Source organism: Macaca fascicularis, chromosome 7, assembly GCF_037993035.2.
Source record: "Macaca fascicularis isolate 582-1 chromosome 7, T2T-MFA8v1.1".
Taxonomy (NCBI): Eukaryota; Metazoa; Chordata; class Mammalia; order Primates; family Cercopithecidae; genus Macaca; species Macaca fascicularis.
This window is the reverse complement of record NC_088381.1, coordinates 126,091,980-126,119,906: the sequence shown is the minus strand read 5'-3', so window position 1 is coordinate 126,119,906 and position 27,927 is coordinate 126,091,980. Positions and strand designations below refer to the sequence as shown.

General features: G+C 40.2%; 1 protein-coding gene across 5 annotated transcripts; it reads right to left on the bottom strand.

The window, feature by feature from the left end:
- Positions 1–64: 64 nt before the first annotated feature.
- PSMA3 (proteasome 20S subunit alpha 3) lies at positions 65–27,169 on the bottom strand. Of its 5 annotated transcripts, none has more exons than XM_005561360.4 (11): positions 27,081–27,169; positions 23,894–23,976; positions 19,495–19,618; positions 14,482–14,583; positions 14,330–14,403; positions 11,119–11,191; positions 8,408–8,473; positions 4,673–4,719; positions 1,927–1,994; positions 1,409–1,473; positions 65–222 (listed from the first exon to the last, which is right to left on the bottom strand). In XM_005561360.4, exons 1-11 carry the CDS (start codon positions 27,099–27,101, stop codon positions 178–180), a joined length of 768 nt encoding a protein of 255 aa, XP_005561417.1. In that variant the 5' UTR covers positions 27,102–27,169; the 3' UTR covers positions 65–177. The 5 variants fall into 5 exon arrangements, with proteins under 5 accessions (XP_005561417.1, XP_073853565.1, XP_065404932.1 ...); XM_073997464.1 differs by having other exon boundaries at positions 19,495–19,613; XM_065548860.2 differs by lacking the exon at positions 8,408–8,473.
- Positions 27,170–27,927: the final 758 nt, after the last annotated feature.

Here is a 27,927-nt window from a genome sequence, read left to right as displayed (position 1 = left end):
AAATTGAGTAAATGTCCCCATTTACCTCCACCAATTTTGTAAAGCAGATATTAACCAAACTTCAATAGTTATAAGACAAAAATTTAATGAAAATTGGACAGTATGTATAATCCAGGGCTAAATAGTTACATTGGACTGGAGTAGAAATTTAAAATACAATAGATGCTGGAGTAAATGTTACATATTATCATCATCTGATTCATCTTCTTCCTTCAGAGATTCCTGTTAAGAGAAAATAGGTGTTTAAAAATGATTTTTAAAATTGTTATATCCCATACCTGTGGGCAAGTTAAGCTACAACCACTTGAGTTAAGTGGTTAAATTCCTTTACTTGTAACTGAATGAACAGTTCTAGAATAAGATACCCACGCAACGCCGGGCGCTGTGGCTCAAGCCTGTAATCCCAGCACTTGGGGAGGCGGAGATGGGCGGATCTTGAGGTCAGGAGATCGAGACCATCCTGGCTAACAGTGAAACCCCGTCTCTACTAAAAATACAAAAAAACTAGCCGGGCGAGGTGGCGGACGCCTGTAGTCCCAGCTACTGGGGAGGCTGAGGCAGGAGAATGGTGTAAACCCGGGAGGCGGAGCTTGCAGTGAGCTGAGATCCGGCCACTGCACTCCAGCCTGGGTGACAGAGTGAGACTCTGTCTCAAAAAATAAAAAAAGACTAAAGGTGATTTTTGAGACTCTGTCTCAAAAAAAAAAGATACCTGCACAAAGATAATTAAGCAAATGTTGCTCTAACATGCAATGACTGTATCTTTGATAGAATGTATACTTAAGAGGCCAGGTGCAGTGGCTCAAGCCTGTAATCCCAGCACTTTTGGGGCCGAAGTAGGCAGATCACCTGAGGTCAAGTTTGAAACTAGCCTGGTGAAAACCCGTCTCTGTATTATTGGTGAAACCAAAAATGCAAAAATTAGCCAGGTGTGGCAGCGTGCTCCTGTAATCCCAGCTACTGGGGAGGCTGAGGCAGGATTGCTTGAACCCTGGAGGCAGAGGTTGCAGAGCAGAGATGGTGCCACTGCACTCCAGCCTGGGTGACAGAGCGAGACTCTGTCTCAAAAAAAAAAAAAAAAAGAACATATACTTAAAAGTCCTAAAAAAACTCTTTGCACTCTAAACCCCCCACAATTTTTTTGGAACCAAGGCAACTGTACCCACTAGAGATAACCTAGAAAATTTCTATTCTTAGTTCAACTGAACTATTAGTGATATTTAATAGAAGCCACCCAAGTTGATTTATATTATTCAACACAATTTTGGTTAGAGGAGTTTTTTTGTTTTGTTTGTTTTTAAATTAGGGATGGGGTCTTGCTGTGCTGCTCAGGCTGGTCTTGAACTCCTGGGCTAAGTGATTCCCCACACTGTACCTGGCCAAGAGAAGTTTTTGTGCTGTGGCTTACCTTAGCATATTTTTCTGCTTCTTCCCTTATATCTTTTGGAACAATTTCATGTCTTCCATTAGTTACTGTAAATGAAGCCACATATGTAAATGAATTTTAAATTGAGTACTGTATTGTAACTTGCAGTATACCACAGGATCTACCCAATCCACAGATCTGCCTCACCTAGGGTTGCAAAGTTGTACTATGAGTAATACTCAAATATTTTAGTGTGCTGCTTCCACATGAGATTATATGTGCCTACACATTAAGTTCTTATGGAAATGAAAGTAAATTATGCTATGATTTATAAATCCTGAGCATTAATTTATAGCATAGTATCTTTAAAACCATGAAATGGATGTTTCAAAAAATAACCTGTTCACAGCTTAAGTCAATTATTAAGCAGAACTTTCCCTTCATTTAGACAACCTAGTAAATTTGTTTTAGCTTTCATTATTTTAGAAAGGACTCTCAGTTGTAAATTAGCTGTGGTACAGATAATTCCTAAGGCAAATAAATGTACAAAAATAACTTACATTCACCAACCCAGCTGAGTTCTAGTTCAAAAGCTTTATCCTTAACTTCATCATGTACTATGTAAATTCTAGAACAGAAAAGGGAAAGGTAAGATTTTGGTAACCTCCAAACATTGTAGTAGTTCACAGACCCATAGTCAGTACAAATTAGAATGTCCATCCATAATAAAATTATAAAATTACACAGACACATTCTACATAGCATTTAACATTAGAGAAGACAAATTACACAGGGACTGAAATGAAACATTTGCTCTCCCAACAAATAATCAATATATCTAATCAACCCAAGTTCAGTTTATTTTTGCCCATTGCTTTAGAGATATAACTTGGGTGGGTGCAGTGAGTGGCTCACACCTGTAATCCCAACACTTTGGGAGACCAAGGCTGATGGATCACTTGAGGTCAGGAGTTTGAGACTAGCCTGGCCAACATGGTGAAACCCTGTCTCTACTAAAAATACAAGAATTAGCTGGGTGTGGTGGTGGGTGCCTGTAATCCTAGCTACTCAGGAGGCTAAGGCAAGAGAATTACTTGAACCCAGGAGGCAGAGGTTGCAGTGAGCCAAGATCACACTACTGCACTCCAGCCTCGGCTACGGAGAGAGACTCCGTCTCAAAAAACAAAAGATATAACTATAAAAAATACCTCATAAAGAAAATGGATTCACTAGGAAGAAGTGTCATTAACTGTGCCCTCTTAGGAAATTTATTTTTTGTCCCATTAATTTTAATATTTTTAAAGCCAACTAATTGGCTGGGAACAGTGGCTCGTGCCTGTAATCCTAGCACTTTGGGAGGCAGAGGTGGGCGGATCATGAGGTCAGGAGATTGAGACTCTGTTTCAAATAAATAAGTAAAACCAACTAATTTGTTTGCAATTATTATGGTCTCTTCAACCTACAGCTTCTTGGCAGTAGTCTTTTTAAGCTCCTTGTCCATTTTATAATGGCTTATATGCCACAAAACCTGGCCTTCACATTGTAGTACTTTACAAATTACAGCAAAGAAGGAGGCACTGCCATGCAACATATTAAAGTAACATAAAAAGTATCAAGAGGCCAGGTGCAGTGGCTCACATCTATAATCCCAGCACTTTGGGAGGCCAAGGCGGGTGGATCACAAGGTCAGGAGTTCAAGACCAGCCTGGCCAAGATGGTAAAGCCCGTCTCTACTAAAAATACAAAAATTAGCCAGGCGTGGTGGTGGGTGCCTGTAATCCCAGCTACTTCAGAGGCAGATGCAGGAGAATTGCTTGAACATGGAAGGTGGAGCTTGCAGTGAGCCAAGATTGTGCCACTGCCCTCCAGACTGGGCAACAGAGCAAGGCTCCATCTCAAAAAAAAAAAAAAAAAAAAAAAATCAAGAAATTAAGTACAGTAGCAGAGTATAGCTTTTATCTAATACTTTCCACTGAGTTACACACCTTACTTTTTGGAGGGTCTTCTAAAACCTTGCTATAATACGAGAGGATCTCAATTTTTTAGAACTAAGTAAAAGATAACATGCTGCTCCATTTTCTTAAATGAAGAAGGGATGGCTTTCCTAACATGGAACACTTAATAGATGACTACCATTATACCTAAATATAAAAGATGGCAAGAACTGACTTCCAGAAGCACTTCAAAGGATTGGTTCAGTGAAGGAAACAGAGTATATCATGATAAAATACTACACAATTCAAGGAAGATAAATGACTTCCTTTCTTAGCAGTTCTGCTGTATGTTGGTTCCTAATGTTGCCATTAGAATGGCTTCTGCCTGCTTCACAACTGAAACTGGAAGGGCGGAGGGGAGGAGGAAGCAGAAGGGGTAAAGGCAGTAGCAGTAATGATGGACCAGTTTATAAGAGACTGAGTGTCATGTAAATGGTATGTTTATTATACAATAGAGCCCATTGGAATTTTTTTTCTTCCTTGTATTGTTAGATGTAAAACCTGAGACACTACCGTACAGAGAGCTGATTGACTAGACCTTGTTCATGTAGTTCTAATGTGGAATAGTTAGAGGTGTTATGAATTATCTGAATATAACTTTTGAATCTAAAAAGCTGGCTATACAACGTGTTTTGTTGGCATCTTTGTAATACCAAATGTCTACACTCTTTTATCTAGAAGAATAAAAAAATTTTTGAAACATCACTACCCAGGTTAATTGACTTTTTTATTGCTTACTGTCTAAATACCTGTTACATATTAATAGTATTCTAGTTTACATACCTGTCATCAACTATTCAGGGTTTCTTAAGCTAGTTTTTGAAATGTTTTGTAATACTGCTCTTACCTTGTTATAGGAACTTTTATAATAAACCTGAAAAAGTGAAACACATCTTTCCCAAATAAACAGATTATGTAAATGAGCCAGCTTCGTGGATCATGTATGGAAATTAGTTGTAAACCTGTAAAGTTTGTAAGCATTCTTAGAGGCAATCTAAGATTATTATTATTAGTACTTAAGAGATTTGAGAAGTTGGGAGCTAACAAATTAAGGCCCTAATGGTACATTATATGTCCTTAACCTGTAACAGGAGTTTGTCAAAAGCTATTTTTCCCATCCTATTCATTACTACTAAAAAATGTGGCTTGAAAACATTTTCCTCCTTCATGAGGCTTCTTAGAATGTTAAATTTACCTTCTAAAACACACTAAGTTATTTTACAGGAAAACAGCCTCTTAGGATTAATGTAATATATATATGCAAAGGTCAAGTGAAATATTTTTGTGGATGGTAAGAAAAATTTCAACTTACATTTTTGCAACTTCTTTAACAATATCACGGCAGGTCATTTCTTTCATCTACAGAAAATAAAATGTATATTCATCAGAAGAACATTTTCCACTTGTGTAATTATTTTCACTTTTATACTCAGATATAAAACCAAGGAAAATAACCTGAAGTCTGAAAAAGACCAGAATCGAAGTTTCCTGATTCATATTTTAATGTTTTGAAATTTATACGCCAGGCCAGGCGCAGTGGCTCACGCCTGTAATCCCAGCACTTTGGGAGGCCAAGGCAGCCAGATTGCCTGAGGTCAGAAGTTCAAGACCAGCCTGACCAACATGGTGAAACCCTGCCTCTACAAAATAGCCAGGCATGGAAGTGGTGCGCCCCTGTAATCCCAGCTACTCAGGAGGCTGAGACATAAGAATCTCTTGAACCCAGGAGGCAGAAGTTGTAGCGAGCCGAGATTACGCCACTGTACTCTAGTCTGGGCGACAGAGAGACTCCGTCTCAAAAAAAAAAAAAAAAAAAAAAAGTTTATACACCAAAAAAGATATTCCGAGATATCCTATAGTTACCACTAACTTTGTGATAAAATTATAAAAATCCACAGCCACCTATAAATCTGAAGTCTGACCTGAAGTTTGAACGACTGGAGAAGACATCTGATTCTCTTTATAGCCAATTTAGGCTAATAAAATGCAAACAAATCATTAATGTCTACTATATGCAAGATACAGAAAGATGAAGGAAGGAGTAACAAATCATCCTTTGTGGAACTATTCAAAGCAAAAATGCAAAATACCAGGGAAAGCTTTGAAGAACCAAGATTTGAGCAGGTTCTTAGAATATAGATTGGATTGGATTGGATTTCAAGAGAGATGAACATATAAAGCAGAAGTGGGAAGCCAAAAGCTTTTTTCCAAATTAGAATTAAGCATTCTTTCATTGAACACTTGGAAATCAAGGTAGAAAAGTACCCCTAGGGCCTAGCTGAGGAGTCTGTATGTCGTTAGGTTTTGATAGTAACCAGTGCAAGATTTTATTATCAGACACAGGTTTCTGAATAGACAGGCATTTCTGAACAGACATGACAGGATCAAAACAATGTTTGCGCAAACTGCCCTTCATCTATTGTGGATACATTGAGGGATGATGGAATATAGTGAAAGATAACAGGTGCTCATACAGCAGTCTAGACTTTAGGTGATTGAACTACTATATATTTAAGCTAGATTATCTTTTTTTCTTTTTCAATTTTGAAATCTGGATGCTCAAGCTATGCCTGCACAACCACATGAGGAAGAAGGAACAATGACAACAACAAAACACTAAATTTAAATTTAAGAATACTAATCTTAGGAAATAGATAAACCATTATTTGGGTACAACTAAAGGCAAGTGGCATAGACTCTTAAAGAAATATTTTGGGGAAGAAAAAGACTAAAAGATCTAAGGAAGCAAATGTGAACCTCGACAGTTTGAAACAGTTAAAAAGGCAGTGTAGAAATTGCTCAGGCAGTTTGATTATGGACTATTAGATGATACTTGGGTCTGATAATGGTGTAAAGAGAATAAAGTATTTAGAGATGCAATATGCCTGCAGCTTTTTTCAAATAGTTTATAGGGGAGGGGGATGTGTAAGTGGTTAACTGAAGTCTAACTAGATGAGTTTGTTGTAAGCTTATGATGTTTACAGTTCTTCATGTTAAATTGAGGGTGATCACAGGAAGGGAAAGAATACTGATCTTTAAATTTTTGCCCTTATTGGTTAAGTTCTGTATTTAGTGAATTAACTGCATCCTACAAAGTCAAACTTGAAAAGCACATTTTAAATGGCAAATATATTTTTACATATGTTTGTAAAGTTTTTATTTTTTGGTAAACCATCAGAAGAGAACAATGATACAGAGCAGGGGTCAGCAGATGGATTCTGTAAAGCATCAACTTGTGAATATTTTCAGGTTTATTAGCTGTATGGCTCTGGTTTCTGTTCCCTGTTCCAAATGTTATAGTCTACTGTTGTATTTTCTGTAAGTAGCCATGACTGAATGTAGCTGTGTTCCAATAAAACTTACACAAAAGCAGGCAGTGGGCCATAATTTGTAACACCTGATTCACAGCATAATTTTGTCACAAACTGTAAGTGTTCCTCAATTAAAGTGATTTTTTTTCTTGATTTTTGTCTGGGACTTACTGTTTTTCCCATTCCTTACTAGGATTTAACTACAGAAAGATAGTAACTGCTCTAAATATTCTAATTTCCTTTATTTTTTTGAGATAAGGTGTCGCTCTGTCGCCATGGCTGGAGTGCAGTGACGTGATCACAGCTCGCTGTAGCCCCCAACTCCTGGGGCTCAAACAGTCCTCCTGCTTCAGCCTCCCAAGTAGCTAGGACTACAGGTACATACCACCTCACCTCGCTAACATTCTGTTTTAGGAGATAGGGTCTCACTCTTTTGCCTAGCCTGGTCTTGGAACTCCTGGGCTCAAGCAATCCTCCCAACTTGGCCTACCAAACTGGTAGGGTATTACAGGGGTAATCCCCCTCAACTAGTATAAATATTCTAATTTTCAAATTTCCATATAATAGTATGGAGAGATGAAAACAATAGGAAAAGAGTAGAAGATAGGAACCTAGCATCAGACTAGTAAGTGTGCAATGGAAAAGAACGTAGGTCTAAGACTCATAAGGTCTGGATACTGTTCAGAACCAGCTGATTCTGTGGTCCTATGCAGTTTAATCTGCAGTTGAGCTTGGGCTAAATGACCTCTAAGATCCTTTTGTCAACTTTACTAAAATACGAAACAGATTAGGCTTTATAGATGGTTCTAGAACTCAGCATTGTATAAATGCCAAGCGCGAATAAATATTTTCTAGAAGCTGGTCTTAAATAAGTTGAATGAGTAGTTGAGAAAGATTCTAGTACAGCATTAACATTTAAATGTATGTGAAATTTTATCTCACTTCAGTTTACCAAAACACTGATAAATTGTACGTCTGCTTTTTAGGCAAGTTTCTGACAGGTCATCAATAATACTGAAACAGTATCCATGAAGTCTTTAAGTTGATCAATGTATGGCTAAAAGGAAAACCAAGCTTTTAAGAAAACTTTTTCACACTAATAGCTGTATGTTGTGAAAAAATAAGTGGGTAGTTGTAAGAGTATAGGCTAAAATTTATGCCTTATGTGGCTAGAAGCAAAGTTAAGAGAACCAGTGGAGCACAGCCAGACATAAAAGCTGTGTTCCAAAGAAAGAAAGAATATAGGAAAAATAGAACTTTTTATTAACTCAAAATTTTAAAATTTTCAAACTAGAGCTCACATAGATTCATAAATAGGTTTCAAGGATTTTGTGAAATCTCATCAAAAGCTGCGTTTTTCTAGATTGAGGCTTTATAGCAGTTATTAAAAATCATAAAGGGATGTATAACACAACTCTGTAGATATGTTATCAGCTTTCACATTCAGTGACTTAGCAGCCTCATAAAGCTCTACTCTAAACATCAAACCACACTATATCCTTAAACCAAGCTTCTCCAGCCACAGGGCGCAGAGCCAAACACAAATTCAAACTTTAACACGTTACGAGATTTTTTTTTTTAAGCTCATCAGCTAGCATCACTGTTGGTGTATTTTATGTGTGGCCCAGGGAAGCCAAATGATTGGACATCCCTGCCTTAGACTGAAATGTCTGTGGCGATAAAATTTCACTGCATTAGGATGACAATGTAGTAAAAATTCAAGCATTAATTATTACCTGAAGCTTCTCTATTTCCGTCTTTGCAGCTTGCCTGGCTTTGCCAATGGCACAGCCCCAATAACCCTATTTAGAAAAAATATATATATAATCACTGAATTAGTATGCTATCATATATAATTAATGACTACTAATGTTTCTATTTATAACCTAGTGAAAGGATGTTAAAAGACTTTTAAAAGCAAGTATGGAAAAGTATAGTCAAACACATTCTGATGAATGCCAAAGGGCTCAAAAATATTAAAATACCAAACAATTCTAAAACTACCTCTATTTTTAATAGAGGTATATCCAAAAATATTTAAATTGCGTAATCATATACACTTTGAGACATTTTGGGGAACATGAATGGGAAAGATTTTAGCACTATGAAAATGAAAAATGAAATTATATATTCCTGAGACACAGAAATAAAGTTAATTCCTATGAGTTCAGTATTCTAAACCCCAATGTTTTTATTTTGTAAATTTTTTTAAAGAAAAGGATGCACAGCCAGGCGCAGCGGCTCATGCCTGTAATCCCAGCACTATGGAAGGCCGAGGTAGGTGGATCACCTCAGGTCAGGAGTTGGAGACCAGCCTGGCCAACATACTGAAACCCCGTCTCTACTAAAAATACAAAAAAATTAGCTGGCTGTGGTGGCAGGTGCCTGTAATCCCAGCTACTAGGGAGGCTGAGGCAGGAGAATCACTTGAATCTGGGAGCCGGAGGTTGCAGTGAGCAGACACCACGCCACTGCACTCCAGCCTGGGCAACAGAGTGAGACTCCATCTCAAGAAAACAGTTAAGAAGCGGTAATAATAGGCTGGGTGCGGTGGCTCACACTTGTAATCCCAGCACTTTGGGGAGCCGAGGCATGTGGATCACTTGAGGCCAGGAGTTCCAGACCAGCCTGGGCAACATGGTGAAACTCTGTCTCTACTTTTAAAAATACAAAAACTAGCCAGGTGTGGTGATACAGGCCTGTAATCCCAGCTACTTGAGAGAAGCTGAGGCACGAGAATCCCTTAAATCCGGGAGGCAGAGGTTACAGTGAGCCAAGATTATACCACTGCAGTCCAGCCTGGGTGACAGAGCAAGACTATCTCCAAAAAATAATAATAATAATTTAGGGAAAGCTCTTAGAAATCACATTTAAACCTTCTCTTTAAAAGGGAAGGTAGGGCAAGGTGGCTAACGCCTGTGATGCCAGCACTTTGGGAGGCCAAGGTGGGCGAATTACTTGAGATCCAGAGTTCAAGACCAGCCTGGCTAATGTGGTGAAACGTCGTCTCTACTAAAAATACAAAAATTAGCCGGGTGTGGTGGTGCATGCTTCTAATCCCAGCCTACTCGGGAGGCTGAGGCAGAATTGCTTTAACTGGGGAGGCAGAGGTTTGGCGCCACTGCACTCCAGTCTGGGCGACAGAGCGCAACGTTGTCTCAAACAAAATTAGGTCCAGTGCGGTGGCTCACGCCTGTAATCCTAGCACTTTGGGAGACTGGAGTGGGCAGACCACTTGAGGTCAGGAGTTGGAGACCAGCTGGCCAACATGGCAAAACCCCATCTCTACTAAAAATACAAAAATTAGCCAGGCGTGGTGGCATATGCCTGTAATCCCAGCTAATTGGGAGGCTGAGACAGGAGAATCACTTGAACCTAGGAGGCAAAGGAGGTTGCAGTGAACCAAGATCGAGCCACTGCACTCCAGCCTGGGAGACAGAGACTCCATCTTAAAAATAAATAAAATAAAAGGGATGACATGGCTGGACATGGACGCTCATGCCTGTAATCCCACCACTTTGGGAGTCCAAGGCAGGAGGATTGCTTAAGGCCAGGAGTTTGAGACCAGCCCTGGGAACGTGGAAAGACCTTGTCTCTACAGACACCAAAAAAATACAAAAATTAGCCAGGCATGGTGGCATGGGCCTGTAGTCCCAGTTACTTGGGAGGCTTAGGTAGGAGGATTGCCTGAGCCCCGAAGTTAAGAGGCTGAAGTGAGCTATGATTGTGTCACTGCACTCCAGCCTGGGCAAGAGTGAGGAAAAAAAAAAAAGAAGAAATTAAATACAGTTTTAAGACAGTGTTTATAGTAAAAAAGGAAAATCACATATTCAAAATACTATATGCACTGTATAGCTTCTATAAATAACATACTGAAAACAACAAATCTTTCCTCTGCCTCGTATCGGTTATTAATGATAAACAAGAAAACATGGTTGGGCACGGTGGCTCACACCTGTAATACTCCCACTTTGGGAGACCCAGGTGGATAGATCTCTTGAGGCCTGGAGTTCAACACCAGTCTGGCCAAAGTGGCAAAGGCCTGTCTCTACTAAAAATACAAAAAAATTAGCCAGGTGGTGCACACCTGTAATCCCAGCTACCCGGGAGGCTGAGGCAAAAGAATCATTTGAACCTGGGAGGCAGAGGTTGCAGTGAGCCGCTGTGCTCACGCAACTGTTGTTAGATCAACATCAGATCCAACGTGAGCCATTGGATCACACCAGTGTGCTCCGGCCTGGGTCACAGAGTGAGATCCTGTTCCACCAAAAAGGAAAAAAAAAAATGCTGTTGGACAAGAGGTTGTTGTAAAAAAAAAAAAAAAAAAAAAAAAAAAATTCCTTGAATGAGTTTTTTTAAAATTTCATATAATCTTATAATGAGACTTAAATGCTAATGAAATACCATTAAACTAAAATAGAATTTCAAATGATTCAAAAGTACTCACGTATGAAACACCTGATGGGTCAATCATGTAGAGTTGCGCACCGTCATTCACACTGTAAGACCCTAACATGAAACTGCATAAAAGTATACAAACAGCTTAAACCACAGCAATAACATAAAAGTATTTTTGAAAAAATGATTAAAATGCAATTATATTTTGTTTCTGAGATAAATTACTAATATACATATAACTCACAGTACTTTCATACAGTGGTTTCAAATAATTAAAACTAGTACATACTTGAGATTATTCAAAATTCATGTAGCTTTTTTTGTTTGTTTAATATTAATCTTTCTGATTAAGGTCTCCTAGAAAGTCTAGCAGTACAGGGAAAGGAGTAATGATAAGATAGATGAAAATCAAAACTAACGAGAGGGCCCAAAAAATAAGGCATAAACACAAAAAGGTCAAGGGAACAAAATTCCTGGCAGAGAGTATACTGAATCCATGTAAAATCCTTTCTACCCTTCATTCTATTTCCCAATATCCTGCCAGTCATTTCTCTGCAATAATCAGAATTGGTTCAGTGTATTTTTCTATGCTCAACAAATTAGGCTATTAGCTGATTGTATGAAATACTGATTTTCTGAAATTGCAACATACAGTGGGCACTGTTTCCATGAGTTCTGCATCTATGGATTCAACAAACCACAGATAGAAAACTTTCAAAAAACATTGCTTCTGTACTGAACAACTGTGATTTTCTTGTCATTATTCCCTAAACGATATAGTATAACAGCTATTTACACTGTATTAGGTATTGCAAGTAATTAGAGATGACTTAACATATACAGGAGGATATGCACAGGTTATATGCAAATACTTAACCATTTTATATGAGGGACTTCAGCAACCTTGGATTCTGGTATTCATGGGAGGTCCTAAAACCAATCCCCCACAAAAACCAAGGGACGACTATATTTGCCTTAGAGTAGAAAAGAAACCAGCATCATCTTACACATCATCTCATATGCGGAATATTTTTAACTATTCAATTCCCATCCCTACCGTCATTTCCATCCATCTTCTACCCTGATATGAGACTTATCCTTCAGAATATATAGCTCATTGTCACTATTTTAAAGCCTTTCAACATTTTCTTTGCTGAAAATCAGCATGGAACACAGACTTTTACATGACTGGACCCCTTCCTACATCTTCAATATCATCTCTAAACCTCATACTCTACACACCAAGCATACTTAACTATCTCTGGCCCAAATATTTTCATACCAGTTCCTGTGCTTGCAACTACCAAGTCTCCTTACAGCTCACACTCTTTTCCTTGCCTCCTGTCCAGAAACATTCTGTTCCCTAATTGTTGTCCCTTTATCATATCACCTCTAAGATTTTATCAGTGTGACTTCACACCTGTGTCTCCACATCTATGACTAACTTAGTGCCCAATAGATGTTTACTGAAAAAGTTCTCTCTGGCCCGGCGCGGTGGCTCAGGCCTGTTACCCCAACACTTTGGGAGGTCAAGGTAGGCGGATCACTTGAGGTCAGGAGTTCAAGACCAGTCTGGCCAACATGGCAAAACCCCATCTCTACTAAAAATAAAAAAATTAGCCAGGCGTGGTGGAAGGCGCTTGTAATCCCTGCTACTCAGGAGGCTGAGGCAGGAGAATGGCTTGAACCCGGGAAGCAGAGGTTGCAGTGACCCGAGATCGTGCCACTGCACTCCAGCCTGGGCGACGAGCGAGACTCCATCTCAAAAAAAAACAAAAAAAAGTTATGGGCAAAAAAAAGTTATCTCTACTATTTTTACTTCCTTGAAAAGAGTAGAGAAGTTTGATGAACTCAGAGCTCAGTTGAAAGGTATTCTACATAGTCTGAAAGCAAAGTGTTTCATAATGTAATTTAAGTGAGAGGCTTAAGAATGACTAATGTCAGCCTGGGCAGCATGGTGAGACCCCGTCTCTACCAAAAAAAAAAAAAAAAAAAAAAATTAATTAGCCAGGCATCGTAGCCCATGCCTGTGGTCCCAGCTACTCGGGATGCTGAGGTAGGAGCATCGCTTGAACCAGGAGGTGAAAGCTGCGGTCAGCCATGATGGCACCACTGCACTCCAGCTCAGGTGACAGAGCAATTGTCTCAAAAAGTAAAACAAAACATAAAACACTAATGTAACATTACCAATAGAATAAAACTCAAGTTTTCTTTAATATCTGTCTTAGTAATTAAATATGACTGATGATAAACAACTCAAAGGTAGGACTACAGCTGAGCACTCAGATGTTAGTATATGCACTATTTTGACCAAACATGTTTGACTTTTTTTTTTTAAAGTCATAAGCCAAACATGTCTTTTCATTTTAGAAAAATCTAGTCATAAGTCCTCTCTGTGAAGCCAAATTTGAATATTTATACCTATTGCAGGTCTTTATGCAGCTGAATCCCCACTTCACCCCAAAATAAAGTATCAGCACTTCACTTTAACAGAAAGAAAAACTGTGCTTAATGGGAATTGTGAGATGTAATTTTGTATGGACTAATTACTGACTGCCAAAAATAATCTCCATTTAATAGCATATTACCTACAGGCTTAAAGTATATCAGATGGAAATTAATGAGAAAACTGAAGTATAATTGGCTGCTTAATGTTAACACAGCATATATTTAAAATTACCTAAGAATATCAGGGACTAATACCAGAGAGTTTATTATAATCAGATTAAAGTCATTGTTATCAGTTCCTTGTTTTATAATCACTTCAGATCTATATAGTCCTTTTCACTATTCAAACTTTTCTTTTTTTTTTTTTTTGTAGAGGCAGAGTCTCTATTGCCCCAGCTAGAGTACAGTGGTATGATCACAACTCACTCACTCTACCATTGAACTCCTGGGCTCAAATGATCCTCCCAAGCAGCTCCTAAGTAGCTATGACTACAGGCATGTGATACGGCACCTGGCTAAATTTTAAATTTTTTTGTAGAGATAGGTTCTCACTACGTTGGCCAGGCTGGTCTCATACTCCTGGGCGCGAGGGATCCTCCCACCTCAGCCTCCCAAAGTACTGGGATTACAGGCGTGAGCCATGGCACCCAGCCTCAAGTAGTTTCTATGTACACTGTTTTATTTAATAATTGCCCTAATACTTCTCGATAAGAATTCCTATTTTTAAGTATGTAAAAGGCTAAGATTCTGGGGAACATAATAATTATCTATAGTACAGATCTGCCTTTTGAATAATTCACAAAATTTCATACCTGCAGCCAAAAGGTCTAACAGCACTGTAGAGTGTATATGCATGCACATACATGGCCACTCTGTCTGCAAGATGCTATGAAGGGAAGCAGAAGAGCTTATTAATAAACTTCTATTACTGTCCAAAAGGTTTCTCAACATGTTATCAACTTACTTTTAGTGGAATGTTGTAGCCAAAGTTAGATCTAAAGTTGGAAGCTTCTTCTCTTGCTATGTCTGCTAAAGAACGAGCATCTGCCAACAAACCTGCTACTGCCTGAAAAAAAAGCACCAATTTACTAGAGGAACACATTCCTATCACAAATCAAAGTCTGCAATTATTAAAGATTTACTAAATTTTTTTAACAAGTATTACCATTCAAAATAAACTTCTTTGGTTTAAAGGCTCTCTACAAGGCATTTTGATGCTTGAGTATGAAATTATAATTTAGAAATTTACTAAGTATAACTTCATTGCTTTGTCCAATGCTCATATTCAGGACTATTTCCTTTTTTTTTTTTTTTTCTGTGACAGAGTCTCGCTCTGTTGCCTGGGCTGGAGTGCAGTGGCCTGATCTCCACTCACTGCAAGCTCCGCCTCCCTAGTTCGCGCCATTCTCCTGCCTCAGCTTCCCTAGTAGCTGGGACTACAGGCGCCCGCCACCACGCCGGCTAATTTTTTTGTATTTTTAATAGAGACAAGGTTTCACCATGTTAGCCAGGATGGTCTTGATCTCCTGACCTGGTGATCCACCCACCTCGGCCTCCCAAAGTGCTTGGATTACAGGCGTGAGCCACCATGCCTAGCCAATATTCAGGACTACTTCTATCATAAATCCTCTTCCCCTGATTTACTACCTCATTATAAAGAAAAAAAACCATGGGTCTTGGTCAGATTTCATCTTTTTTTTTTTTTTTTTTGAGACAGAGTCTCACTGTGTCACCTAGGCTGGAGCGCAATGGCGCCATCTGGGCTGACTGCAACCTCTGCCTCCCAGGTTCAAGGGATTCTCCTGCCTCAGCTTCCCCAGCAGCTGGAATTGGCTAATTTTTGTATTTTTAGTAGAGACAGAGTTTGGTTTTGCCATGTTAGCCAGGCTGGTCTTGAACTGCTGACTTCAGGTGATCAGCTTGCCTCAGCCTCCCAAAATGTTGTGATTACAGGTGTGAGCCACTGTGCCTGCCCCAATTTTGATCTTTTCTCTAAAGTTATTACAGGTTGAGGATATCTAATCCAAAAATCTGAAATTTAAAACATTTCAGAATCTGAAACAAACAAACAAACAAAAAACAGAACTGCAGTTACTACGTATGTGCCGAGAAGCCCTCAGGCACTGCAGTGAAATCACATGTTAGTGTGGCATATTTTTCTTTTTTCTTTTTTTTTTGAGACAGAGTTTTGCTCTTGTTGCCCAGGCTGGAGTGCAGTGGCGCAATCTCAGCTCACCACAACCTTGGTCTCCTGGGTTGAAGCTATTCTCCTGCCTCAGCCTCCCGAGTACCTGGGACTACAGGTGCGTGCCACCATAGCCCGGCAAATTTTTGTATTTGTAATAGAGACGGGGTTTCTCCATGTTAGTCAGGCTAGTCTTGAATTTCCGACCTCAGGTGATCCGCCTTGCCTTGGCCTCCTAAAGTGCTGGGATTACAGGTGTGAGCCACTGCGCCCAGCCTAGTGTGGCATATTTTAAGTTTGGAGAAAAATGTCCAAGTAGTTCAGTTTGAACATTAGATCATTTTACTACATTCCTTTCAATGCCTTCACATCTTTCAGAAGCTAGTCTGTTAGTGGTTGCTATGAAAAAAAGTAAGTAATGTGCAAAAATCAGTGTGAAACAGGAAATGACAGGGGCTGCATCCCAAGTTGGGAAGTTGTGCAGTGTACATACTAGAAATTTTGGTTGCTTAAAATGAAATAAAACATTTTAATTTTTAAATAAAAATAGTTTTCACTATATGTTTATTTTTTTAAAAAATGGCTACTAAGTTTTTAGGATGTAAACACTAAGTTCTTTGGACCTAAATACTTAAAAACGAAACCATTAGGTATTTTTAACCTAGAGAAGCCATGAGAAAAACTACTGGGACACTTACGGTACCATAAACCAACCAAATTTGAAACCCTCTAGCCTAGGACAGTTACAGAATTTAAAAGTGGTATCAAAATCTTTAAAAGCCTTTTTTTCCTATGCTACCCAGTAATAGTAATAATAATTACTAAGAGATACTGAGCACTCATTACATGTTAAACATTTTACATAATAATTTTTAACCTCACAACAACTGTATGTGCCAAGTACTATTATCACCCTTGTTTTGCAGACAAGAAAATGGGTGTTTAGAATAACTTCTCCAAGGTAACCCATGCCAGTAAGTTATACCACTTAAAGAATCTTCTATTGCTTTAGAGAAAGCTTACTATAAAGTCACATAATTCTCAAATCACTTGAAGATGACAACTGTGGAAGGAGGGAGGATATTAAGCCTTAATTTTCTCCAACCCTCCTCAATGTCTAATGTTGGCCGGACACACTGGCTCATGCCTGTAATCTCAGCAACTCAGGAAGCTAAGGCAGGAGGATTGCTTGAGCCCAGGAGTTCAAGACCAGCCTGAGCAACACAGCAAGATCATATCTCTTAAAACAAACAAAAAGTTATCCAGGTGTGGTAGCACACTTGTAGTCACAGCTACTTGGGAGGCTGAGGCAGGAGAATCACTTGAGCCCAGGAGCACAAGGCTGCGGTGAGCTATGATCATGTCACTGCACTCAAGCCTGGGCAACAGAGCAAGGCCTGCGTGTGTGTGTATATATTTATGCATAATTTTTTTCAAAACATAAACTTTTTCTATTACATAAAAATATACAAGATCACCTCCTACTAGCTAGGTTACAATCTAGCACATTTCATCAAAACATATCAGTTTCACTGGCAATAATAAATCTGTTCAGCATGATTCTTAGCAAACTAACAGAAGAACAGAAAACCAAAAACCACATGTTCTCTCTTATAAGTGGAAGCTAAATGATGAGAATTCATAGATACAAAGACAGGAACAACAGACATTGGGGCCTACTTGAGGGTGCAGGGTGGGAGGAGGAAGAGGATCAGAAAAAATAACTACTGGGTCCTAGGCTTAGTACCCGGATAACGAAAAAAATATGTACAACAACACAAAAAATCAAAAGAAAACGTATATATACACAATGGAATACTGTTCATCCTTTAAAAAGAATAAAATGCTAGGCTGGGTGCGGTGGCTCAGGCCTATAATCCCAGCACTTTGGGAGGCAGAGGCGGGTAGATCACTTGAGGTCAGGAGTCCGAGACCAGCCTGACCAATATGGTGAAACCCCATCTCTACTGAAAATACAAAAATTAGCTAGGTGTGGCAGCGTATGTCTGTAATCCCAGCTACTGGCGAGGCTGAGGCAGGAGAATTGCTTGAATCCAGGAGGCGGAGGTTGCACTGGGCTGAGATTGCACCATTGCACTCCTTCCTGGACGACAGAGACTCCACCTCAAAAAATAAATTAAAATATGGCCGGGCGCAGTGGTTCAAGCCTGTAATCCTAGCACTTTGGGAGGCCAAGACGGGCGGATCACAAGGTCAGGAGATCGAGACCATCCTGGCTAACATGGTGAAACCCCGTCTCTACTAAAAAATACAAGAAACTACCCGTCAAGGTGGCGGGCGCCTGTAGTCCCAGCTACTCGGGAGGCTGAGGCAGGAGAATGGCGTAAATCCGGGAGGCGGACCTTGCAGTGAGCTGAGATCCGGCCACTGCAGTCCAGCCTGGGCGACAGAGCGAGACTCCATCTCAAATAAATAAATAAATAATAAAATCCTGTCATTTGCAGCAAAATAAAATCTGTTCAGGAGAAAAATATTGAGATAAAATAATCTTTGAAGAAGAAAAATTAGCTTTATGGTTTACTGGTTATACTTTACCAGTACCTTTTGTGTTTGTGTGTAACATTAAATCTCACTTAGATATAAGAAAGCTATCACCTGAACGATGTGGGTCATATAAGGTGTCTTTTCATTTAGAAAGGGCTCTGGAGTAACACGCAGACCCACGTTTGAATCCCAGCTTTTCTTTACTAACTGTGCATCTAGTTTTTCACCTGTGAAAATGGCATGAGGCCGGGCGCAGTGGCTCACGCCTGTAATCCCAGCACTTTGGGAGGCTGAGGCAGGCGGATGATCACTTGAGGTCAGGAGTTCAAGACCAGCCTGGCCAACATGGTGAAACCCCATCTCTACTAAAAACATAAAAATTAGCTGGGCATGGTAGCAGGCACCCATAGTCCCAGCTACCTGGGAGGCTGAGGTAGGAAAATTGCTTGAACCCAGGATGCAGAGAGTGCAGTGAGCTGAGATGGCAACCACGGCAATCCAGCCTGGGTGACAGAGCGAGACTCTGTCTCAAGCCAAAAAGAAAAGAAACAAAATGACATTGATATAACCTTCACTGGATTGTCAAAATTAAACAAGGTAATTTATGTAAAGAGCTCCCAGCATAGAACCTAATATACAAATATTCTCCTTTCTTCCTTTCCTTTTCAGGTGGCCGGATTAGAATCATTTCATTCTTTTTTTTTTTTTTCCCCCGGTATTGGTTCTTACAAGCCAAGTCTGCCATCTATGTAGGGTAACTGTGGTATATACCAGTAGTGTATTTATGGCTCGGCTTGCAATTTAGTCCCTCACAACTTAGATACCAACTGCATGAATAACTTATTTCAGTGATGCCCTATGAAACTATTATGGATGTGTTCACTTTTCCTTTTCATTAAACATCCTTTCCTGATGTTCCACCTTATATAAAGGTGTTTGCTATCTGATGGCATCTTTACTGTGACAGTGATCCCCACAAGAGATACAGAAAGCTAAAGATTCTTCACCTCTCAAGCATATGCCTTCATCAGTGATGTGTGTTGCCAAGATCTCATTTCTACACATACTCCCCACCCCTCTCCCTCTCCTGCTCTTCTTTCAGCAACTTGGATTTTCCCCCATCACTAATAAGGTTATGAGAATACTGCCTTTCTACTTGACAGTGAACTGGACCAATGCAGTAACTCGCTCTGATTACTTTTGTGACTGCACAGTGATCTGTTCCAATCAGTTACTTCAAAAGAAATTGGACAAGACAAAAAGGAACATTTTAAAACATTACCTTACCATTCCAACATGCCGATCAACATTAAAAAGTCGTTTGTTGGAACCTTCTTCATAAAGTTTAGAAAGGACTAATTTTTCTACCCCAAAGACAACACCATCTTTGCATCTGATTCCAATAGCTGTACTGAAACAAGGAGAAGAAAATCAGTTTTTTAACTGAAAATAAACTTCATAAACTTACAAAAAAACAAAACAAAATAAGTAACATTTAAAGGCATGCCAAATACCTTAAAACATTTGAAAACCAGGAAGAGAAAACACACTAAAGTGTAATAAATACATTAAATCCATATAAATATCATGTGACCCTCCCTCCAGAATCTAGTACATCATTTGACTAAAAATATATTAATATATAAGTATAAAAATGCTAATGAAACACAATATGGTGCAGTGTCTGACTTATGATAATTATGTTATAAACAAATGACATAAATTCATGTCCACTAAAAATGGTACATAACAGACATATAAAAGACAGGTTAGATACAAACTTAAAAGTTAACAGTGACTGTTCTGGGTAGAAGGATTATGATTTATTCTTCCTTTTGCTCATCTCTTTCTTCCAATTTTCCCATAATAAACATATTGCTTCTAATAAGTATATAAGAGAATAAAATATATGTTCTGCTACAACTGTTTAAAATAAAAAGATCTTAAAATAACCTCTTAAAGCCAGGCATGGTGTAATCTCGGCACTTTGGGATGCCGAGGCAGGAGGATCTCGTAAGCCCAGGAGTCCAAGACCAGCCTGGGAAACGTGGCGAAACCTGGCTTAGCCAGGCATGGTGGTACACGCCTGTAGTCCCAGCTTCCTGGGAGGCTGAGGTGAGAGATTGCTTGAGCCCAGTTAGGTGGAGGCTGCAGTGAGCCAAGATTGCACCACTGCACCCCAGTCTGTGCAACAGGGTGAGACCCTGTCTCACACACACACACACACACACACACAACCTCTTAAGTAAAATGTGGAGAAATTACATGTTGCCATTTCAAGATGAAAATGTGTTACACTTTATTGTTCTGTTCCTTTTTGATAAAGGTAGTTCTGATTGGAAACAATACAGACAAAATAAGCAATGCTTGATTGTACAGTTTTCTGGTAAAATTATCTCAACTTTCTCTTCTTTTTTTTATTTTAAAGAAATGGAGTCTTGCCATACTGCCCAGGCTTGACTTGAAGTCTGGAGCTCAAGTGATCCTCTCACCTTAGTCTCAGTAGCTGGGACTACCAGCACAACTTCTCTATTTTGGGTAACAGCATCACCAAACTCGACATCCTCCAGGTTGAGCTTCTATTTACTATTAATTTTTTTTCTTCAAAATTTCCTTCATGTCCACTTCTTTACAATAATTATACCAGCATTGGGATCCTTATAATTTCAGGCCTACATTACTACAGCATCTTTTCTACTTCTCTAATCCATTTTATCTAAGACCAGCCTAATTGCTAGCTTTGTTTCATTTTGCCAGTCATAATCTAAAAAGGGATCCACAACCTAAAAAGCAGGGGAATTGTGTCATTCACAGGTCTCTTAAAATCTGATGAAACTATGGCATTTCTTCCCAGAAAAATGAACAGATGCACACAACAAATTTTCTAAGAATTTCTGACACTCCTTCCCCAACACTTTAGGTGTCTTCCATAGCTCCCCTTGCAAGTTTAAACTCCTAAGAGTCTGACAGAGCCCCCTGAGCATATTCAATTTCCTGTTATAAATTCTGTACTCTAGTGAAGTTACCTCACTGTCAACCTTCAAACACCTCATGTTCATTTTTTATTCCATGTCTTTGAGGTTATCCTGGATGCTAGAATACATTTCCTCTTCACCACTGCTAATTTAAATGAATTTCCCCAAAAGGTTTGCAAACTTACTTGAACTCAAGCTCTACAGGTCAGAATGTAACCTCAGGACTTTGGAAGGCCCAAGTGAGAGGATTGCCTGAGGCCAAGAGTTCAAGACCCATCTGGCCAACATTTTGAAACTCTGTCACTTTTTTTTTTTGGAGATGGAGTCTCGCTCTGTCTCCCCAGCTGGAGTGCAGTGGCGCGATGTTGGCTCACTGCAACCTCCACCTCCCGGGTTCAAGTGATTCTCCTGTCTCAACCTCTCAAGTAGCTGGGATTACAGGAACACACCGCCACACCCAGCTAATTTTTTGTATTTTCAGTAGAAACGGGGTTTCACCGTGTTGCCCAGGCTGGTCTCGAACTCCTGAGCTCAGGCAATCCACCTGCCTCAGCCTCCCAAAGTGCTAGGATTACAGGCGTGGCTCACGCTCAGCAGGAAGCCTGTCTTAATTATCTCAACTCAACATCTTCCTCAATGTTTAAAACATTCTTGAAAATCTGGAAATCTCTGAGATCCACTCAGGCAGTCTTCAAGGTCAATAATTTTCAAAAGAATTCAAAGACTTCGGCTGGGTGCAGTGGCTCACACCTATAATACCAGCACTTTGGGAGGCCTAGGCAGGCGGATCACTTGAGCTCAGGAGTTTGAGACCAGCCTGGGCCACACAGTGAAACCCTGTCTCTACAAAAAATTAGCCAGGCATGGTGGCACATGCTTGCAGTCCTAACTACCTTGCAGGGCTGAGGCAGGAGAATAGCTCGAGACCAGAAGGTCGAGTCTGCAGTGAGCTGTAATCACACCACTGCATTGCAGCCTGGGTGACAAAGCAAGATCCTATGTTCTGCCCCTAAAAAAAGTTTTTTTTAAAAAAAAGGAATAACAGGCCAGGCACAGTGACTCACACCTGTAATCCCATCACTTTGGGAGGCCAAGGCAGGAGGATTACTTGAGCCCAAAAGTTCAAGACCAGCTGAGGCAACACAGTGAGACCATGTCTCTTTTTTAAAATGAATAATTTTTTTTTTAATAAGAAACTATCATTTGTTCAGTTTTGGTGTATCAAAGACAGGTTACATAGATCGTTAAAAAGAAGAACTTTTAGGCTGGGCACGGTGGCTGATGCCTATAATCCCAGCACTTCAGGAGGCCGAGGCAGGTGGGTCACCTGAGGTTGGGAGTTCGAGACCAGCCTGACCAACATGGAGAAACCCTGTCTCTACTAAAAATACAAAATTAGCTGGGTGTGGCGGTGCATGCCTGTAATCCCAGCTACTCGGGAGGCTGAAGCAGGAGAACTGCTTGAACCCAGGAGGCGGAGGTTGCAGTGAGCCAAGATCGCGCCGTTATACTCCAGCCTGGGCAACAAGAGCGAAACTATGTCTCATTATAAAAAGAAAAAGAAGAAAAAGCACTTTCCTCACTTTTTCTCTTTCTGAGACAGTCTCTGTTGCTTAAGCTAGAGTGCAGTGGTGCAATCTCGCCTCACTGCAACATCCACCTGCCAGGTTCAAGCGATTCTCCTGCCTCAGCCTCCCAAGTAGCTGAAACTACAGGCGTGTGCCATCATGCCCGGCTAATTTTTGTATTTTTTTATTTTTTAGTAGAGACAGGGTTTTACCATGTTGGCCAGGCTGGTCTTGAACTCCTGACCTCAGGTGATCTGCCCCGCTCAGCCTCCCAAAGTGCTGGGATTACAGAAGTGAGCCACCACGCCTGGCTGCGTTTTTTCTTCATTCAGGAAAAAAACACATTCGTTTTTAAGGTTTCAACTTTTAAAAATATTTCATCTTTGCATAAAACTGACTTTTTAAAAATCATATTTAGGCTGGTCGTGGTGGCTCACACCTGTAATCCCAGCTCTTTGTAATCATGAGAAATATAGGACTGGGGCTACTCTTTGGGAGTGCAAGACAAGTGGATCACTTGAGACCAGGAGTTTGAGACCAGCCTGGCCAACGTGGCGAAACCCCGTCTCTACTAAAAATGCAAAAATTATCTGGGAATGGTGGCACATGCCTGTAATCCCAGCTACTGGGGAGGCTGAGGCAAGAGAATCACTTGAACTCAGGAGGCAGAGGTTGCAGTGAGCCAAGATCATACCACTGCACTCTAGCCTAGGTGACAGAGTGAGACTCAAGTCTCAAAAGAGAAACAGACATAGAAAAAATCTTTGCTGAATCGAACATGTGACTAATTGCAAAAGACATTTAAAACACAAGATGTATGAGACATAAAAAATAACAAGGTCACAAATCTAATGGCCAAGGAAGCCTATGATACAAATCAAGAATTTGAAAATGGAAAACAAAAAGATGATAATGAATGTGATTTTATATACTCTGCAACATGGATAATCTAAGTGGATAATCCTGGAATCAACGAGAAATACAGGACTGGGGTTCATGGAAAACATCTGGCCTAGAAAGAGATCTAGAAATGAATAGAGATTTGGGGACATATACTAATTTGTACCAAAGTAACATAACAAAGCCTAATCACCAAAATATAAAATAAAAGGAGACATGTAATACCTGGTTAAATTTTCTTACCTACTATTCTCCACAGCCTTCATAGCATATTCAACTTGAAAAACTCTTCCGTCAGGAGAGAATGTAGAGGCTGACAGGTCATACTTAAGGAGAAAAGGCAACAGTAAGCTTGTATCTTTGGCAGTAATGACCATACAGTTTCTTCCCCTCTAAATGGCTTAAGCATCAGGAACATGTTATATCCCAACAAAGACCTTGCTTTCAAGAGAGGAAAGGGAAATTTGTCAGAGCAGCAACAGTAGCTAAGGTAAAGCTATATACCTTAGATTTCAGCTATTGAAGAGTAATGGATACAAGTCCCAGGTGAAGTCAGAACACTTTTCACACAGACTACAAAACTCATTTTTGAAAAAGATTAATATGGGGCAGTAGAACCACCACTGGAGTTCGAACATTTAAATTTGTAACCATAACTCTGCAATTAACAAACTAAAAGACTTCAAACAAATCATTTGGCATTCACCAAGCACTTAATGAGTATCTATTATGTTAGTCCACTACATGGAATACAAAGGTGATCACTCATTCATTAAGTCCTTCAATTTCAAATCAGACATGAATCTAGGTGCTAGAGATACAGCAGTAAATCAGAAAAGGCACTAAGATGAAAATAAAAGAGTAAAGCAATGGAAGGAACTACTACAGACTACATCATCAGGGAAGGCCTTCTGGGGCAGTAATATTTAGGCTGAGTCAAACCTAAATGACAAGAAGCTAGCCATTTAAGATATGAAGGAAAAGCCTTCTTGGCATTTGGCACAAAGATCTTAGGGTAGAAATAAGGCTAGCACAGTCAAGAAACAGAAGTAAGGTCACTGTGTCCCGAGCACTGTAAGCAGCAGAAAGAAGAGTAGACTGTGTTAGTGAGGTAGCTGTGGGTCAAATTATGTTGGGTCTTCCAGGCTGCAATAAGGACTTTGTATTTTATTCTAAATGCAACGAGGAATTTAAGCAGGGGGAGTGGTATGATCTACATTTTAAAAAACATCATTCTGGCTTTATGTGGAAAATGAATTCTAGAGAGAACAACAGAAGCAAAGATGAGGTGTTCCAAAGATCGTGGTACTAGCTTAGACAAGAGAAGAGGTAGAAGGGAATACTTTTTCAGAGTATAGTAAAAAAATAAAAATAATAAAAATAAACTTGCGAGGCCGGGCATGATGGCTCATTCCTGTAATCCCAGCACTTTGGCAGGTCGAGGCAGGCTGATCACGAGGTCAAAAGATCGAGCCCATCCTGGCAAACATGGTGAAACCTCGTCTCTACTAAAAATACAAAAATTAGCTGGGCGTGGTGGTGTGCACCTGTAGTCCCAGCTACTCGGAAGGCTGAGACAGGAGAATTGCTTGAACTGGGAAGCGGAGGTTGCAGTGAGCCAAGATCGTGCCACTGCACTCCAGCCTGGCGACAGAGCAAGACTCCATCTCAAAAAATAAAAAAAAAACTTGCTAAAGCGTTGGTTCTGGAAGTAAAAAAAGGAATTAAAGATGAATCACAGATGTTTTCATATGACCATTCACTGAGCTGAAGACTGTAGTAGATGCAAAATGGCAAGGTAAGGAGAAAACCCAGAGCTCTACTTTGACATGCAGTACAAAATAAACAATCAAGTGGACAGACGTGTCAAGCAGACAAACAATTATTCATATCTGGAGTTCTTGGGAGAAATGAACACAGAAGATAAGCCTTCAACAGTGGTACTTTCTGAGTCTGTTTCCTGATCTGTTTTTTTTTTTTTTTTTTTTTGATTCGGAGTCTCGCTCTGTCGCCCAGGCTGGAGTGCAGTGGCCGGATCTCAGCTCACTGCAAGCTCCGCCTCCCGGGTTCACGCCATTCTCCTGCCTCAGCCTCCCGAGTAGCTGGGACTACAGGCGCCCACCACCTCGCCCGGCTAGTTTTTTGTATTTTTTTAGTAGAGACGGGGTTTCACCGTGTTAGCCAGGATGGTCTCGATCTCCTGACCTCGTGATCCACCCGTCTCGGCCTCCCAAAGTGCTGGGATTACAGGCTTGAGCCACCGCGCCCGGCCTCCTGATCTGTTAAACCCAGATCATTAACCCTACCATTGTTACTAAAATATCCCACATGGTTATATTATCAAGTATTCTTTAAAAGGTTTGTAGAATGAAATACTATTAATTGAAGGTAATAATATAATTGCAAAGTCAGTTTGCTACAAGATTTATTATTGAGCATTTACTTATCTAAGAAAAGTATGGCAGAACTTTAGCATTCATAACCGAATGGATTAAACCATTCCAGACATAAATTGCCTATTATCAAATTTAGAACACCAGTACTTGAACTTAAGGCTGAGCATGAGAATCTTGTTAAGTAGAAATTGAGGAACTGAGAAACTCATTATTCAGTAACTCTAGTGCAAATAACCAATAAATCTTGTAGAAACTGTATTTTCTATATAGAGTACATAAAAGGAGTAAACTGCACATATACATACGTTTAACAAAGGAAAACCAAACAAGTTAACAAGTCCCACTGCAAAATCCTCAACAGTCTATCAAAAGTCTGAAGCTGTTAAGTTCCTAAGTAACCACTTAAACGTTTACGGGATAAATGCCTACAAGTGCTGTTAGGTACTTTGTATAGGAAAAACAAGGACAAAGGAAAAACTGAAGGATTCATCAGATTTAGTTATTCAGATCATTTTTATTAGTTCTGTTCCGACAGGGTTTCCAGTGACTCTTAAACTGAGCGGTCGATGATCTGCACACTTAAAGACAGAGAAGGCCCGTGAATCAGCAGCAACCTGGGAACTGCAAACGCAGTCCACAGAAAGCACGATCTCCGGACCGTGGAATCTCAAATCTCACTGCCTCGGTGGTTCTCAAGAGAACACACTATTTCAAGCCCCACGAGTTTCCACTTTCGGTTTCCCTAAGTGGCTGAAGAAAGTGACTCAGCAATCCAAAGCTGCTCCAAACCTCACCGCGGCGACGCCAAGCCGGCTACACCTGGGCTGAAAAGCTTCAGGAGTCATGGTCACCTGAGACGCAGGCCTAGCATATAGGGGATAAAGACGACCGGTCTCCAAACAGCTGCAAGTGGCCCACCCAGCCGAAGGCGGTCTTAGAGCACCCCAGGTCCGCGAAACCCTTGTGGTCTGTCCCAGTTCCCTTCAACCCCAAGCCTTAGGTTAAACTATCACACCCAGAGACAGCAAACTCACCCCGGTGCCGATGGAGCTCATCGTGCTAAACCCAACGGGACGCGTAAGGATTCCAGGCCTAGAGCGCTGCCCCTACACCACAGGATGCCGCAAACTAGTAACAGACCCGCTCATTGGCTGCATCGCCAACCAATAACCTTTTTCTCTGTGGCTCGTTCCGCGGCTCCGGCCCCCAGGACCAGGAGTATTGTGGGAAAGAAGCGGGACGCTAGAGGCTGGCGGCGCGCATGTTCAGAAGCAATAGAGGCGGGGTTGGGGAAAGCAAAGGCTCCGCCTTTAGTTCACGTACTTTGAGTTTTTGGCGTCGTTTAATCTGAGAAGCTGCTCTATTCCTTTCCTAGGAATTATTATTTATCTTTTTATATTATTATTCCCTCCTCGTCACTGTATTCTGTCTTTAAGCAAAAGGGAGAGATGCTCGTATACTCACAAAGAATAGAAAAAGCAGTAGGGGCGAAGTAACCTGTCTTCCTCCGCGTCCCCATCCTGACCTAGAATCTTGATGGCATCCACCTCACCTTCTTATGCCAGGCTCTCGGGAAGTTTCGCTTCAAGGGTATCGTCTTTGAATTCAGCTTGGAATTTTACACAAGTATTAGTACTCTTTCTATGAGTATAACGCTTTTTGGTAGAGTTAAAGATATGTCTGATTAAAGATATTTATTGAGCGCTAATGTATTCCACGTGTTGAAGAAAAAGCTGTAAACAGAACATACCACCGTTTCTAATGGAATTTACATTCAGTAGGAAGAAATAGATAACGATAAATAAGCAAAATAGTAAGAAGGAAGAGTGCTTTAATAGAGAATGGAGATACTAACTTTAGGCAGTGTGCTCAGGGAATGAC

Coding starts and splice junctions, on each gene's coding strand:
- PSMA3 (XM_005561360.4), bottom strand. CDS start 27,101: ATGAGCTCCATCGGCACCGGG. Junction 8,474..11,118: donor ACCCATCAGGTGTTTCATAC/GTGAGTACTTTT, acceptor TTTTCTAAATAG/GGTTATTGGGGCTGTGCCAT. Junction 4,720..8,407: donor CGGAAATAGAGAAGCTTCAG/GTAATAATTAAT, acceptor TATTTTCTGTAG/ATGAAAGAAATGACCTGCCG.